This window comes from Haliotis asinina, chromosome 4, assembly GCF_037392515.1.
Source record: "Haliotis asinina isolate JCU_RB_2024 chromosome 4, JCU_Hal_asi_v2, whole genome shotgun sequence".
In the NCBI taxonomy this organism is placed as follows: Eukaryota; Metazoa; Mollusca; class Gastropoda; order Lepetellida; family Haliotidae; genus Haliotis; species Haliotis asinina.
In genome coordinates, this window is record NC_090283.1 from 69479403 (window position 1) to 69496368 (window position 16966).

Below are 16966 nucleotides of genomic sequence, written 5' to 3' on the forward strand. Positions count from 1 at the left end.
CAGCCCTTCTGACAATCTGGGTAATGCAGAAGGCTGCAGTGTTGGGGAGCCTTCATATTCTCCGGAAAGTTCTTGGTGGGTTCGACTAGGCAGTGTTTCCTGGGAGAAGTCCCATTCGCTGTCTGGGCTGCGTGTAGAGGGGGTGAGGGCCCAGAGCTGATGATGAGCTTGACCAGCCTGACTGTGCCAGGATCACCCGAACCCTCTCTGCTGCATTTCAATTTTTAATCTGTAAAACATAATATCTAATACAGCTCCAGGGCCTGATGGCATTCGAAACCGGTATTGGAAACTGTTTTCCTGTGTCCAAGCACCACTCCTTCACTGTTTCAATTCTCTTGTGGATACAGGTGATGTTCCTCCATGGTTCTGCAAAGGTCGCACAATACTCCTTCCCAAAAAAGGAGACTTGACGGATCCCAAAAACTTCCGCCCTATCACATGTCTAAATACTCAATATAAATTATTCACAGGGTGTTTGTCAAACCTCGTGTCATGTTACTGCTCTTCCAATGAGATAATTTACAGAGAGCAGAAGGGGGCGAGAAAGGGATGTTGGGGGTGCAAGGATCAACTTCTTGTACAGAAAATGATTTTGGAAGAGGCTAAAACATACCACCGCAACCTCTCCATGTGCTGGATAGACTACAAAAAGGCATACGACTCTGTCCCTCACGAATGGATTCTGAAGTCTCTTCAGTGTATTGACCTCCCTGAGCGACTACTTCATTTACTCAAGTCTTTAATGAGCTGCTGGTCGACTCAACTTGAGATGTACTCGCAAGGAGAGGTGCAGACTTCGGAATCTATTCCAATCAGAAGGGGAATTTTCCAGGGGGACTCCTTCAGTCCATTGCTTTTTTGTCTGTCTCTAAATCCTTTGAGTTTCCTGCTCAACGGGGAGGAAGGGTACCATCCCGGACCTCCTCAGCACAGATCCCCAACACCTCTTACTCATCTCCTATATATGGATGACATCGAGCTCCTTGCCAAAGGAGAGACCAATTTGAAAGAACAGGTTCTCCTTGTCGAGTCCTTCTCTAATGATATTGGCATGACATTTGGACTCGACAAATGTAATACTCTTCATCTGAAACGTGGCAAGGTAACTAATGATGGATCGGTCAAGTTACAAGGGGGAGGAGTTATTGAGCATCTTGTGGAAGATCAGGCCTACACCTATCTTGGAATGCAAGTTCGAGACAAGCTCCAGAATGCCCTGATTCAAGATAAACTTCGGGCCGAGTATAAATCTCGTTTAAAGAAAATCTGGAGTTCAGAGCTAAATGCTCGAAACAAAGTCAAAGCCACCAATACCTTTGCTGTGCCAGTCCTCTCCTATTCCTTTGGAGTAGTTGATTGGACAAAACAAGACATCCAGAGTCTTGACCGCCTGACCAGAAGGATCATGTCTGATAACAGAGCACACCACCCTCGCTCCTCTCTTAATCGTTTATATATGCCAATCAATTTGGGAGGACGGGGTTTGATTAATGTGGAAGCTCTTCATGACAGAATTTTATTGTGTACTTTTGCACATATTTATTTGTCAGATGATCCTCTGGTGATGCACGTCAAGATTCATGATGAAAGCAAGGAATTCCACAGCTACTTTAAGCGTGCCAAGGTTGTTGGAGACAATTTGAAATTTGAAGTTGATTTTGTTGATGGCGATGTACTGCTGGACGGTACAGTGATGGGAGTAAACCAGGTGAAGTCTTTCACCAAGTCTGCCCAGAGTCGGTCCTTTATGGAGAAGCTGTCTGAGAAGCCATTGCATCGTGTGTATATGCAGTGTGTGGAACAGAACAGCAATCCAAGCCACTCCTTCGCCTGGATGAAGTTGGCTGGTCTCAAATGTGAAACTGAGGGCTTCCTTTTTGCTGCTCAGGACCAGCCACTTCTCACTCGCAATCGCCAGAATGTGATTCTTAAAGAAAATATCAATATGAAATGTCGTCTTTGCAATCAATTTACAGAGACTGTCCAACACCTTGTTAGTGGATGCCCTTCCTTGGCACAAACAGCATATCTTAAAAGACATGATGGCATGGCTCGCTGCTTTTATTATCGTCTCCGCCATGCCTGTGGCTTTGACTCCGAGGTCCATCCATGGTACGACGCTGAGCATGTCCAGGGCGTCCTGGAAAATGACAACTACAAACTTTTCTGGAATAGGCCAATATACAGCCTGAGACGAATTCCAGCCAACAAACCTGATCTTGTCCTTTTTGATAAAGCCAATGAAATTATTTATATCATAGAATTTTCTGTCCCTTTTGACAGCAATGTGATTGGCAAGATTCAGGAAAAGCATGATAAATATGCGGACCTCGCCTTTGAAATGTCTCGCTTACATCCCAAGTACACTGTCGTCAGGCTCCCCATTGTTCTCGGTGCCCTTGGTTTGGTACCTCCTGATCTCTTGGCGCAGATGAGGAGAGTGCCCGGGTTCTCCACCGGGAGCACAGCCCTTCTGACAATCTGGGTAATGCAGAAGGCTGCAGTGTTGGGGAGCCTTCATATTCTCCGAAAAGTTCTTGGTGGGTTCGACTAGGCAGTGTTTTCTGGGAGAAGTCCCATTCGCTGTCTGGGCTGCGTGTAGAGGGGGCGAGGGCCCTGAGCTGATGATGAGCTTGACCAGCCTGACTGTGCCAGGATCACCCGAACCCTCTCTGCTGCATTTCAATTTTTAATCTGTAAAACATAATAATAATAATAATGATGTACGCCTCTTCGTGGTGGGCCTAGATAGGGGAATTTTATTCCCTGAACTGAACGTACATCACCCAGTTAGGGCTGACCCCCCGAAGCTGGTTTTCTTACTGGGTTACAAATAGACAAGAGGACTTGAATCTTTCATTTCCGCAGCCCAGTCAGCCTTCCTCCGGTAGCCAAACCAACCTTACTGGAGATGGGACTTGCCCCAGGGGAAGGCACAGAACCCGACCAAGAATATCTTGGTCACAACATCTAAAATCCACGCTACTTGAGTGTGCGAAGGCGACTGGATGGCCTGATAATCCACGCATAAATGGCAAGTCGCTTAAGCTGCATTGGGACAATGCCATGCCCATGTATGCTTACCTGACGGAGCAAAATCTCCGAGATCAACTCCGGCGGCTAAAACACCTTGCGCCCCGTGAGACAGTTCAGCCCACAACTGGTGCCCGTCAGGAACCTTTGCAAGAGCAAAATGCTCAAGCGGCAGCAGACCCAAAACTTCTGATGGACGTCCGCGTCAACCTCTTCCCTCTTCCTGGTGGAAACTCTTCTGAGAAAGAGCCAATTGGCCCCGAAATTTTGGACCCTCACTCTTCCTCTTCTTCAGTTGCAGACCTTACCGAAAATCCTGTTTATATTTTGTTTACATCTATTTATGAGGAAATTTGTAATTTACCTTTAGAGAAACGGAGGCCAATTAAGCAACTAAACGTGTCTTTTCCCAAAAATGAAATTGATTTACTTAATGAAATTATCTCTTTAAAACTTCCTTTAAAACTGTTCGTTACATGAAGTAAATTGTTGTGTCTATGCTGCCGCTCGAACTTTGGAGGAAGTTCACACAGTTTCCAAAGAACAATCTCCCAATACTAAGAACAATAAACAAAAGAAAAACCGGTTTCAAGTTAAACTAACAGAAACAAGAAAACATATTTCCTGGATAGAGCTGTGCCTGAAATTAAGATCATTAGGGAATCCCATGTCTAAACGACAAAAGGCAATTTGGAGAAAATTAAAATTACAGTACAAAACAACAAAAGAAAAGGTACTGCTCCAAATTGTCGATTCCCTTAAGGCAAAAATATAAATTTGGACTGAAAGAAAGAAAAAATGGGAAAAGAAAAACAAATTTATCAAACAAAATAAACTTTTCAAAAATAATGAAAAGCAATTCTATAGGCAACTTAAAACAAGTGGTGATGGTGAGCATGATAAACGGCCTCCCATGGCTGCCAATGAAAGGTTCTGGAAACAGTTGTGGTCTGTACCCGGCGACTGTAACCTGGAGGCACCATGGGTTAGTGATTATGACCATGCAATACATGAGAAAGTAACTAGGTCGTTTGTCTGTTACATCTCACCAGATTGCCTGAAAAGTGTCATTAAAAAGTCCAAATCTAATACAGCTCCAGGGCCTGATGGCATTCGAAACCGGTATTGGAAACTGTTTCCCTGTGTCCAAACACCATTGCTTCACTGTTTCAATTCTCTTGTGGACACAGGTGATGTTCCTCCATGGTTCTGCAAAGGTCGCACAATACTCCTTCCCAAAAAGGGAGACTTGACTGATCCCAAAAACTTCCGCCCTATCACGTGTTTGAATACTCAATATAAATTATTCACAGGGTGTTTAACAAACCTCGTGTCATCTTACTGCTCGTCCAATGAGATAATTTACAGAGAGCAGAAGGGGGCGAGAAAGGGATGTTGGGGGTGCAAGGATCAACTTCTTGTACAGAAAATGATTTTGGAAGAGGCTAAAACATACCACCGCAACCTCTCCATGTGCTGGATAGACTACAAAAAGGCATATGACTCTGTCCCTCACGAATGGATTTTGAAGTCTCTTCAGTGTATTGACCTCCCTGAGCGACTACTTCATTTACTCAAGTCTTTAATGAGCTGCTGGTCGACTCAACTTGAGATGTACTCGCAAGGAGAGGTGCAGACTTCGGAATCTATTCCAATCAGAAGGGGAATTTTCCAGGGGGACTCCTTCAGTCCATTGCTTTTTTGTCTGTCTCTAAATCCTTTGAGTTTCCTGCTCAACGGGGAGGAAGGGTACCATCCCGGACCTCCTCAGCACAGATCCCCAACACCTCTTACTCATCTCCTCTATATGGATGACATCGAGCTCCTTGCCAAAGGAGAGACCAATTTGAAAGAACAGGTTCTCCTTGTCGAGTCCTTCTCTAATGATATTGGCATGACATTTGGACTCGACAAATGTAATACTCTTCATCTGAAACGTGGCAAGGTAACTAATGATGGATCGGTCAAGTTACAAGAGGGGGGAGTTATTGAGCATCTTGTGGAAGATCAGGCCTACACCTATCTTGGAATGCAAGTTCGAGACACGCTCCAGAATGCCCAGATTCAAGATAAACTTCGGGCCGAGTATAAATCTCGTTTAAAGAAAATCTGGAGTTCAGCGCTAAATGCTCGAAACAAAGTCAAAGCCACCAATACCTTTGCTGTGCCAGTCCTCTCCTATTCCTTTGGAGTAGTTGATTGGACAAAACAAGACATCCAGAATCTTGACCGCCTGACCAGAAGGATCATGTCTGATAACAGAGCACACCACCCTCGTTCCTCTCTTATATATATGCCAATCAATTCGGGAGGTCGGGGTTTGATTAATGTGGAAGCTCTTCATGACAGAATGTTATTGTGTACTTTTGCACATATTTATTTGTCAGATGATCCTCTGGTGATGCACGTCAAGATTCATGATGAAAGCAAGGAATTCCACAGCTACTTTAAGCGTGCCAAGGTTGTTGGAGACAATTTGAAATTTGAAGTTGATTTTGTTGATGGTGATGTACTGCTGGACGGTACAGTGATGGGAGTAAACCAGGTGAAGTCTTTCACCAAATCTGCCCAGAGTCGGTCCTTTGTGGAGAAGCTGTCTGAGAAGCCACTGCATCGTGTGTATATGCAATGTGTGGAACAGAACAGCAATCCAAGCGACTCCTTCGCCTGGATGAAGTCGGCTGGTCTCAAATGTGAAACTGAGGGCTTCCTTTTTGCTGCTCAGGACCAGACACTTCCCACTCACAATCGCCAGAATGTGATTCTTAAAGAAAACATCAATATGAAATGTCGTCTTTGCAATCAATTTACAGAGACTGTCCAACACCTTGTCAGTGGATGCCCTTCCTTGGCACAAACAGCATATCTTAAAAGACATGATGGCATGGCTCGCTGCTTTTATTATCGTCTCCGCCATGCCTGTGGCTTTGACTCCGAGGTCCATCCATGGTACGACCCTGAACGTCCAGGGCGTCCAGGAAAATGATGCTTTTAAACTTCTCTGGAATAGGCCAATATACAGCCTGAGACGAATTCCAGCCAACAAACCTGATCTTGTCCTTTTTGATAAAACCAATGAAATTATTTATATCATAGAATTTTCTGTCCCTTTTGACAGCAATGTGATTGGCAAGATTCAGGAAAAGCATGATAAATATGCGGACCTCGCCTTTGAAATGTCTCGCTTGCATCCCAAGTACAGTGTCGCGAGGCTCCCCATTGTTCTCGGTGCCCTTGGTTTGGTACCTCCTGATCTCTTGGCGCAGATGAGGAGAGTGCCCGGGTTCTCCACCGGGAGCACAGCCCTTCTGACAATCTGGGTAATGCAGAAGGCTGCAGTGTTGGGGAGCCTCCATATTCTCCGGAAAGTTCTTGGTGGGTTCGACTAGGCAGTGTTTCAGTGTGTCCCATTCGCTGTCTGGGCTGCGTGTAGAGGGGGCGAGGGCCCTGAGCTGATGATGAGCTTGACCAGCCTGACTGTGCCAGGATCACCCGAACCCTCTCTGCTGCATTTTCATTCTAATCTGTAAAAAATAATAATAATATCACAGATAAAGCGCAAATATCCACAGACTTATAAATACTCGATGCGCTGAAAAGAATAGAGTAAAGTTGTCAGTCATAGGCACTTTGAAACAGGAGGTTTAACTTTAGACTTAAAGGTTGACAGAGATTCACAGAATTTGGTTTCTTGAGGTGAAGAGTTCAAAGTGGAACATAGGAGAAAACCCTTTTCCCAGACGAAATTGGGGCCCTTTGGGAACTGATCCTGAGACCGGAGTGATCTTGATGAGATGTACTGCCAGGATCGGTTGTTTCCACGGACACAAAGCCATGCTGTGGATACCTACGACAAGACTAGAGCGAGGATTCAAGCAAGCATATTGGCTTGAATTTGGGTAGCATTTGCGTCCATATCCCACAGACTGTTTGTAGACATCGATGTTGCAGCCTCGCTTCCAGCAAACCAAATGATGGTGAGCCCTGAAACTACTGACATAGTTGTCAGGACGAGTGTATATGTTTCCTAATATACTGACATAGTTGTCAGGACGAGTGTATATGTTTCCTGTTATACTGACATAGTTGTTGGGACGAGTGTATCTGTTTCCTTTTATACTGACACAGTTGTTGGGACGAGTGTATATGTTTCCTGTTATACTGACATAGTTCTTAGGAGGAGTGTATCTGTTTCCTGTTATACTGACATAGTTGTTGGGACGAGTGTATCTGTTTCCTGGTATACTGACATAGTTGTCAGGACGAGTGTATATGTTCCCTGTTATACTGACATAGTTGTTGGGACGAGTGTATCTGTTTCCTGTTATACTGAGATAGTTGTTAGGACGAGTGTATCTGTTTCCTCTTATACTGACATAATGCTTAGGACGAGTGTATCTGTTTCCTGTTATACTGACATAGTTGTTGGGACGAGTGTATCTGTTTCCTGTTATACCGACATAGTTGTTAGGACGAGTGTATCTGTTTCCCGTTATACTGACATAGTTGTTAGGACGAGTGTATCTGTTTCCCGTTATACTGACATAGTTGTTAGGACGAGTGTATCTGTTTCCTGTTATACTGACATAGGTGTTAGGACGAGTGTATCTGTTTCCTGTTATACTGACATAGTTGTTAGGACGAGTGTATCTGTTTCCTGTTTGTTGGTGTTGGTTTTGGCACTGACGATGTTGTGATAAAACATTAATAAAACGTATTACCTAATGGTATGGTGTTATGTTCCCGATAGCCGGCCATTGTTGAGTGTCTGGTTTAGACACACAGAAACTATGGAATCCCAGAAGGGACATTTTCACGATGTCACATTGTCAGTTCCAGGTTTGGCCTCATTGTGTTGCTATATGCGAGGTACCGTCATTGACGATACCGTGTGGATAAAACAGCTTAAGGGCTGTTGATGGAAACGGTAACCAAAGACAGGGCCAAATGAACCAGATGGCTTGGGCGTGTTGTAGGCGTGGGACCAACTCATCCCAAACATGTTCTCATGTAGAAGAGGTCAGGTGACACAACCGGTCATGGCAATACAGCAAATATTGCGGAAGTCGCAGCGGACGGTACTCAGTGAGTGAGTGAGTGAGTGAGTGAGTGAGTGAGTGAGTGAGTGAGTGAGTGAGTGAGTGAGTGAGTGAGTGAGTGAGTGAGTGAGTGAGTGAGTGAGTGAGTGAGTGAGTGAGTGAGTGACAAACATTAACGTAGCCCAAGGGTTGAACAACATTAACGTAGCCCAAGGGTTGATAAATAGACAACTTGTTTACTGCAGTGGACGTCACGTGTCGGTGAAAATGCTCACTCTGCTGAGGCAAATGATGGAGAAAGAAGAACAACAATGTTACCAAAGGTTTTCCACGGGTGAATGAACTAGCATACCCGTAAACAAAAACACAAGACATCGATACGTCATAAAAATAATTAAGAGCAAGTCAACGACATTTAGGGACTGCAGTGGCGTGTGGGAAGGACTGTGACTGTGAAGGGTAGAGGGGAAGGACTGTGACTGTAAAGGGTAGAGGGGAAGGACTGTGACTGTAAAGGGTAGAGGGGAAGGACTGTGACTGTAAAGGGCAGAGGGGAAGGACTGTGACTGTGCACAAGCATTCAGATGACAGATTGTATCTCCTCATTAACCTATTGCACATACCTACGTGGTCCCCCACTCTGGTAAAAGAAAACTATTTGTTTTTTAGACGAATTTATTTGCAGAGTTAGTTAGAGAAAAGGGCCATTTATTTTTGTGTGGAAATGGAGAACGTCTCCGAACGGAACCGTTTTGCTATTTCCCATTTCAGAGAGGCTCATCGAAGGGGTATTCTGGGTGACCTTTGAACCTGAAAGTAAAAGTTTTCTTTAGGATCAAAGGCACAATAAAGGAAGATTCTTCGGAGTGTTGAAGAATATCAGTTGAAAAAGAACTAGTCTCTTTCCAATTTATTTGGGAAATGGCCATTATTATATTTTGTAAAACACATGTGTTGGAGCAACCTAGTGACTCATTATAAAAATATGGATGGAACCATTAATTTCAAACTGTGTGCCAGAACAATGCGTCAGCTTGGTTCTGGTGCCTTCCGTCGTGATGTTGCTAAACTATTATTACAACATTTAGAATAACATCATATTTATAATTGAAACAAACACCCTGATCATGTGTAAACAAAGAGAAAAAACACCTTATCTGTTTTTGAAACATGACTGAAACTGAACTTACTGCAGCCCGGTGAAAAAACGCAGTTTCTTGTCTTGAGCCGCAAGCTTTGACATATCATCACCAGATAGCTCAAAATCGAAGACCTTTGAAATGTAAGAGAAGAGCCTGTATAACAATTACCCCTTCGAGATTTGCGCTTAAAAAACAACAGTGAGTCACATAAACTGTTAATTTTTCATTGTTTTTAATTTTCGAAAGAAAAATTGACAGTACGATAAATGAACTTACAATTGCTTTTAATGAATGAACACTACCTTCAAGTTTTCCTGAATTCGTCCAGGATTGGTGCTTTTGGGGATAACAATGATGTCTCTTTGGATGAGATAGCGGAGGTGAATCTGCATAAAGAATAAACCGATGAAGAAAATGAATTTTCGGTCGTGATTTCCATATGACAACAACATGCATATGCACATATGCCTACATTATCTCGATGTCAAAGTAACCTACCTGTCCTACAGATCTTTTGTACTTTGTGGCCAGATCCTTAGCAACCGGGTCATCTAGAACTCGGGGTGCTCCTTCCTCCTGTCTGAGAACAAAGGGTCGACGCACAGAGCATTAGTGAACACGTATAGGAAATGAAAGGAAAGGTAACTCTTACTCGGGTCTTTTGAGACATTTGTGTTTTGTGCTGACTGCGCAAATCAAGCTGTGTCAAATGTGAGGTGAGGCTGAATGATGAAAATGGCGGTGGGAGGGTGAGGATGAAGATGTGATGATGTGATTGTGTAACGCTATATATTTCTGTGTATGAAGTGGTAAAGTGGGGGTTTACCATGTTTCAGTGACATCGTTCCATATCACTCACAGCCCCTCAACTTTAAAGGACCAAGCTGTCAGTGTGCTACATACTTCAGATACAATAAATCGAATGACTTTACAACAAGAACCATGTGAGTTTAGTCACAGTTATTCAGCAGAGAGTCTTACAAGTAAGCTGGTCTAGCTGGTGAACCGAAGGGACTGTAGGCTGTAAGAGTTATCCCCCTTTCCTTGAGAAATCGAAACAACTTTTCTTGCTGGAGATACAAATGACACTCAACCTGCAAATATGAAAAGTCCAAATCTTTTCTAACTTTACATAAATTTATATGTCACAGTTTATTATTCATTTTAGCTTACTTTGATAAGTATCCAAACTTTGATAAAAATCCAAACATCAGAAACCAGAAGCTCCTATTTTGGCTTGTGGCACGCTTGGATTTCGTATAGTTGTGGAACAAGTTTGTATAATGTTCGGTGCTTGAGGACGTTTGGTTGCTTGTATAATGAGAACTCATCTGAATAATGTCCACTGTCTAACGGAAAATTTTTATCTTCAAATCACAGACTGTTATTGCAAAAATTGTTCTACCTGGTTCGTGGCTGGTATTATTTCAGCTATCTTGTATATCTTGTCAATCTGTTCCATGTTGAAATTTGAGACACCGATAGATCTGGCTTGGCCACTACGAACCACCTGTTCCATCCCCTGAAAAACCAAAGTTATATGTGATTTAAATAAGCTGAACAGAGATTTGATCATGTTAATAACAGGAGCTTACGGGTAATGTGAATAAACAATGATTTCACACTTTCATACCTATGTAATCAATAAATATGATAAGACAAATGCTTTCAGGAAGTGTGCATATTCCCCTTCACATTCATATTGGTTGGTTGTTGTTTAACAAAATATTCCAGGTATATGGAGGCAGTTTGGAAACAATCGAACCTGGACCAGACAATCCAGTGATCAACAGCATAAGCACCTATCTATGCAACTTGGACATGATGACATGTGTCAACCAAGTCAGCGAGCCTGACCACCTGTTAGTCGCCTCTTCTGACAAACATGGGTTGCTGACTGCCAATTCTGTCTTGACGGGTCTCACAATCATCTAACAACAAAACTTCTGCAGACCTACTGATCATGTATGTACATATGTATATATGTTTCCTAAGTACAGTATGAATTAGTTCGAGGAGATGGACGACCTTCCACGTATCTGTTAGGAGCACATCCTGGAATGCGGGTTTGTTGTTTTCATCCAGTGGGAAAAGACCTCCTTTGCCTGTTTCCTGTCAGACAAAGATCTGAGAATTACCCCGGAATGCAGACCGAATTCATTGTGAACCTTACAAAACATTCATTTTTAAGACAACCGAATCAAGGTAAAGTCGTAACGCACAAACTTGTGGAATTTCAGTTTTATTCCAGCATATTAGCATAATGTTAAAAAAGCCGTAATTCATGTATTTAAGAGTACAAACACACTTAGAGTGACGTGAAACCAGACTGCCATGATAATATAGACTAGATATGTGATGGTCGTTAACAGAACACGCAACGTAAGCTATTTTTATGCCAAGAACGGAAATTATATTTATCACCTAAATGTCAACTTCATTTTAAACCATTAAAAATTGTTTGAAAATACAAGCTGTTTTGGAATAGAAGTTATATCACAGCATTTCGACATAATGTAAAGGAAAACGTGAAGTATAGTTCTTCAAATACAAAGTTACCTGAAACCCGTTTCACATAACGGGGTTGATTAAACATTTTACTTTGCATGATGGTCGTTGAGAGAATGTGAAAGCTATGTTCTAGTTGTATACCAGGAACTGAAACTCAGTTTATCAGTTAAATGTCAGTAAATGTCAGAAACTGATTTGTCACGATGTGGAACAACACTTACTCTCAGCCCAACGGGGAGGTGAATAAGATACATGTCTACATAGTCCAACTGTAACCTCTTCAGACTTTCAGCGATGCACAGGGGAACTCGGTCTTTCTCATGGTAGGTCACCCACAGCTGCAATAAATGCAAATCGATTTTTACACTTTCCAAAGACTTTTTTGAATGTTTTAAGTCGCAGTATCTCACTATGTAAGCGAGTGAGTGAGTTTAGTGTTTTAGGAATGTTTCAGCAATATTGGAACAGGGAACACAAGAAATGGGCTTCACACACGGTGCCGATGTGGGGAATCGAACCCGGATCTTAGGCCCGAGAAGCGAATGCCTTAACCACTAGGCTACCCCACCGCCCCACCTGTAAGCGAGTTACGCCAGCTTAAAGAGCATTCACGTTTTATCTCTAAATATATGCCTTGTTCTATTTGATGTTTCACAATGTGATCAGCAAGTCCATCTATATGACGACAGTTATCGAGTATGAACCAGACAGTCCAGTGACTGATATCATGGGCAACTTTATTAAAATGACATGTATCAACCAAGTCAGCGACCATGGCCACCCGATGGCCTCTTATGACATGAGCAGGTTATTGAGAATTAACTTCAACCCAGATCTCCACAAGCACGGACTATAAGTATAACGTTATTGGAAAGTCTGAAGCGAGGTAGATCTTCAGCCTTAAGTAGAGTTAAACACACGAGAACAGGTGTAGTACATAATCTGATCAGTCATAGGTTTCAGAACACGATCTGAACAGCACTGGTGGTTTATATCGAATAGCCAATATTCATCATACCTTCGTGGTAACAAAAATGTCCTCCCTCTTCAGTTTCCCGGCCGTGAAGTATTCCTGGAGCACCTCCCCAATGAAAGCCTCGTTCTGGTATGCGTATGCAGTGTCAATGTGTCTGTACCCAGCGTCCAGCGCAGCACGGATACTGTCTTTACACTCCTCGGGGGATGTAACCTGTGAAAAAAACCGGATCACCGAAAGCTTAGTTTCATCAGACAGAAGCAGACACAAAGTAAATTCCCGGATTCATAAACCGAGCCAATCCAGGATTCGAACCTAGTCATAAAGCCATGTATTGAGTCGTGCGGCTTTGAACAGTGTCTCCGTACATTATTGGGTCACATATCGTTACGGGAATCTAGAGTGTTTCACATGCTGTTCTCTATTCCAGCCACCCACTGTTCAATCCAGGTGATCGTGTTTGTATTTATAGTCCAAAGTCCACTGGCCAGAAAAACGCTACTGTCTCTTCGTCCGTCAATTGTATTTTATGTCCGTGATTGCCGATTAATATACTGTTTGTGAGTTCGGTATTCTGGCTAACATCTGTATGTTCAGCCTTTTACAATAGACTGGCTGGTTGGTTGTTTAAACGCTGCACTCTGAATTTCCAGTTATATGGCGGTGGTCTGTAAAACTAATAATCGCGGGTGGACCAGACAATCCAGTGATCAGCAACAAGAACGTCAAGCTACCAAGTCAGCGATCCTGACCACCCGATCCCGTCAGTGGCTTCTTACGAAGATCATGCGTTCCTGAAGACCAATTCTAACCCGGATCTTCACAGATCTTAGTGAGTGAGTGAGTGGATATAGTTTTACGTTGCATTCAGCAATGTTCCCGCTATATGGCGACGGTCTTGAAATAATTGGATCTTGACCAGACAATCCACCGAATCAACACCATGAACATTGATCTGCGCTGTTGGGATACAATGACATGAGCTTGACTTCACGAGTCGTGCTGGAATCATCCCTGCTGGTAGTTATTGTCCAAGACCAGTATCTCTTATGGTGCTGAGCTGATGGAGTTAAGCTTCCAGATCCAAGGGGTTATATATTTACCTGTATTTGAGGCTATGTTTACATTCAAAGTTGGTCAGATCACGTGCGTGTTATGTGTACGTTTGTAGTAGGTGGTCAGGTGTTGTACACATTTATCACCAATGCTTCAGTTAAAAGATTCCGTCATCACCACTGAAGTTCACAACAACAATTTTTACCGTCAGTTTAAAGTGAGTGAGTCGGTATATTTCTACGTCGAGTTTTGCAATATTCCAGCAACATCACGGACGTGGACACCTGAAATGGGTTTCACACAATGTACATTGTGGGGAATCAAACCCAGGTCTCCGGGGTGACGAGAGAACGCTTTACCCAGCGAGTGATTCCACTCTTTAGACATATAGATGGCCACAGACCTTTGGACTCAACGTATTGTATATACGTGTATACATCTCAGGTCGACACACGCATTGACTTAATCAATAGTGTATCGTGACCTTAGCTCCAGTGACCTAAATACTACCTCAGGCATGTCCTTGAGACGTCGACTCACTGATCTTTTGGCCTATATATTCTCGTGATGTGTACTTGTCGACGGTGAAGGTTCTCATATATCGCCGACACTGAATTTTATAACCTTCAGTATGAAACAGAAGCAGATTAGTTGAACAGTTAGTAGATGTCACTGGGCAGAATGTAATGAGGTGTATGGTTCGATGCAGCGTTTAGTATTGAGTCAGCTTCGTCTCCATCTTATCTTAAGTTAGTCATGCACTGAATAACATATTTAATTCTGAGCTGAAGGAATGTAAGTGCCTCTTCAATCAGTTTGTTCAACATACGTGGTAGCACTGGCATACGGTTTCAAGAATTCTACCTTCTGGGTCACTTTTGTGAGGAATGACCAATATATTAGGCTTGTCCACTACGATCCACCTGTTTCATCCCCTATAAAAGACCGATAAATCAGATGCTTGCATCCATGTATGTGTGTATGTATGTACGTACGTACGTACGTGTGCGTGCGTGCGTGCGTGCGTGCGTGTATGTATGTATACGCGCGTGTCTGTGTCTGTTTGTCTGAGTTAGTGTATGGTTTGTCTTCAAGCAAGACTTACCTGCCACATGCCAAGCCCTACGAGAGGCATCTTATGGCCATTGTTCAATGTCAGGGACTGTTTAGCCATGTTGGAAGGTGAACGCCCGATTACTGTAAACCACTCTGATGGAATGCTAAGTGTGACCTGTCCTGGTATCACGTGACCAGTTCTGAACCTGTCCTGTTCATGTACACCTCAACCAGATTAGGTCGGATGTGATGACATAATGATAACTGCCTTCTTCTATGTTTGCCCCAACAATAGCCTTACTCAATGCTTGACTGGTTTGTGTACAGAAGGAGGGGCATAAAGGACTAGTCATCTCGATGGCAACTCATTAAATTTTTCGGACGTACTCTATGTGATATTTATAACGACTACAAGGCAAGGTTTAATTGGTCACGTTGAGAAAGTTCACTGAAAACTCACTGGCCTTTGGACCGCCGTCAGTTTCGACCACTGTGGTGCTGCAGCTTGGGCGGATCCAGAAATCAAGGGAATGGGGGTGGGGCTTGGGGACTTACGAGGGTGAATCCATTGGTGCATGATCATGCAGATAGTGGTCACATGAATACGTGGGTACAGCAACTTGCAGTAAACTTGGACAAAATACTGTGACTATGTGTCCCAGTCCACCCAGTTGTGAGTGGGTACCTCGTAAGGATGGGAAAGACACAATAACTCGGTGCGCCTAGTGGCTACAGGAGTTGTATGATCCCCGGGGAGTTGAGATTGATAACTGCGCACGTCTTCAATAATACCCTAAATACAATTAGATACGATGAGTTTTACATTTGGAATGTGTATTAAAATTAGAATGCAAAATTGGTCAACAGTGTTAACACAAATCGTCCTGAATCAAATCAAAAATCACTATATATAGCTAATTGTATGTCAAGCCAAATATGTGCTGCTGTTGAGTTAGTGAGTTTAGTTTACGAGACTTTTAGCAGTGTTCCAGGCGTATTCCCAGAAATGAGCTTCACACATTGTACACATTTGAGGAATCAAACCCGGGTGTTCGACGTGACGAACGAACGTTTTAACCACTAGGCTACACCACCGTCCAACTGCTGAGGTAGTTCCAATGGGTTATCGCACTGGAATGTTTAGCAACATCAGAAACAGGACTCGTTAAATTGGACAAAGACTACTTTTACTTGAATTCCGGGAGTCGAATCCTGAAAACATAAGTACTAATCCTGACCAAAATCATTATCCAATGGGGCAGGGTGGTGGTGTAATGGTTTGGGCGTTTGCTCGTCACGCCGAAGACCCGAGTTCGATTCGTTACATGGGTACAGCGTGATCATCCATTTCTTAGGTTATATGGCTTATATAATTAAATAAATACTACACCAATCCAGGTCAGAGAGAGGGGAACATTCACTAGTAAATAACTTGATTCCTTATTACTTGTCATTAGTGTGTGAATCAGCGGAGAGAAAGAGACAGACAGACAGAGACAGAGACAGACAGACAGACAGAGACACAGAGAGGGGTTTGGGGGAGTGGATGGGTTGGGGTAGGGGGTTATGTCTCGTGCTACACCCCACATAATTGAAATGCACATGTAAATAGCCAAATTTGCTGTATTGGACGGCCACATGGTTTATGGGAAACGTTTTCGCTGATTTAAGCTTAAAACAAACACATCTATAAGGGACAACACATACTCTCACACTGCAATGTTACTGGTGACATGACAAACGAATTAAAAGTGGCGAATGTTATCTGCTTCACTATTATCCAGGGGTGGTGGGGTAGACTAGTTGTTAAAGAGTACGTCGGGTTTGATTCCCGTCAAATTCTTCCAGTATTGCACAGTTATATAAATATATCAAATATAGTAATAAGCTTTTTGTTTGTCATGTACCTTTTGATAATACATACATCATATACTCCAAGTATAGTGACACAGGTGTTACTAACACATAAATGCTGTGGTAGCAATAGATTAACCTCATGAGCATTGACCTACTCAGCTGGGTCACGGTGACACGTGTCAACCTAGTCAGCGGTCATCGTGACCCAGGGTGGTGGGCCATCCGGTGCAGATTACATGATGTGATGTTTTTTTGACTATCGCTAACTGTAATCACAACTACCTACAGTATAT

At 43.0% G+C, this 16966-nt stretch overlaps 2 protein-coding genes across 2 annotated transcripts in view; both read right to left on the reverse strand.

The window, feature by feature from the left end:
* The window catches only part of LOC137281824 (mitogen-activated protein kinase kinase kinase kinase 4-like), a 286271-nt gene that overhangs the window by 100025 nt on the left and 169280 nt on the right, over nucleotides 1–16966 (reverse strand). The window lies entirely within an intron of this gene.
* On the reverse strand, nucleotides 8763–14955 carry LOC137281829 (aldo-keto reductase family 1 member B1-like). Its single transcript, XM_067813455.1, has 10 exons — nucleotides 14866–14955; nucleotides 12747–12917; nucleotides 11950–12066; nucleotides 11246–11329; nucleotides 10623–10739; nucleotides 10199–10311; nucleotides 9716–9797; nucleotides 9520–9603; nucleotides 9266–9348; nucleotides 8763–8885 (listed from the first exon to the last, which is right to left on the reverse strand). The coding sequence occupies exons 1-10, from the start codon at nucleotides 14932–14934 to the stop codon at nucleotides 8843–8845; spliced, it is 963 nt and encodes a 320-aa protein (XP_067669556.1). The 5' UTR covers nucleotides 14935–14955; the 3' UTR covers nucleotides 8763–8842.

Excerpts from the sequence above, each read along its gene's own strand:
- LOC137281829 (XM_067813455.1), bottom strand. The coding sequence starts at position 14,934 with ATGGCTAAACAGTCCCTGACATTGAACAATGGCCATAAGATGCCTCTC. Across the intron at positions 12,918-14,865 it reads TAGGGCTTGGCATGTGGCAG|GTTACATCCCCCGAGGAGTG; the intron begins GTAAGTCTTGCT and ends TTTTTTTCACAG. Across the intron at positions 10,312-10,622 it reads TAATACCAGCCACGAACCAG|GTTGAGTGTCATTTGTATCT; the intron begins GTAGAACAATTT and ends TCATATTTGCAG.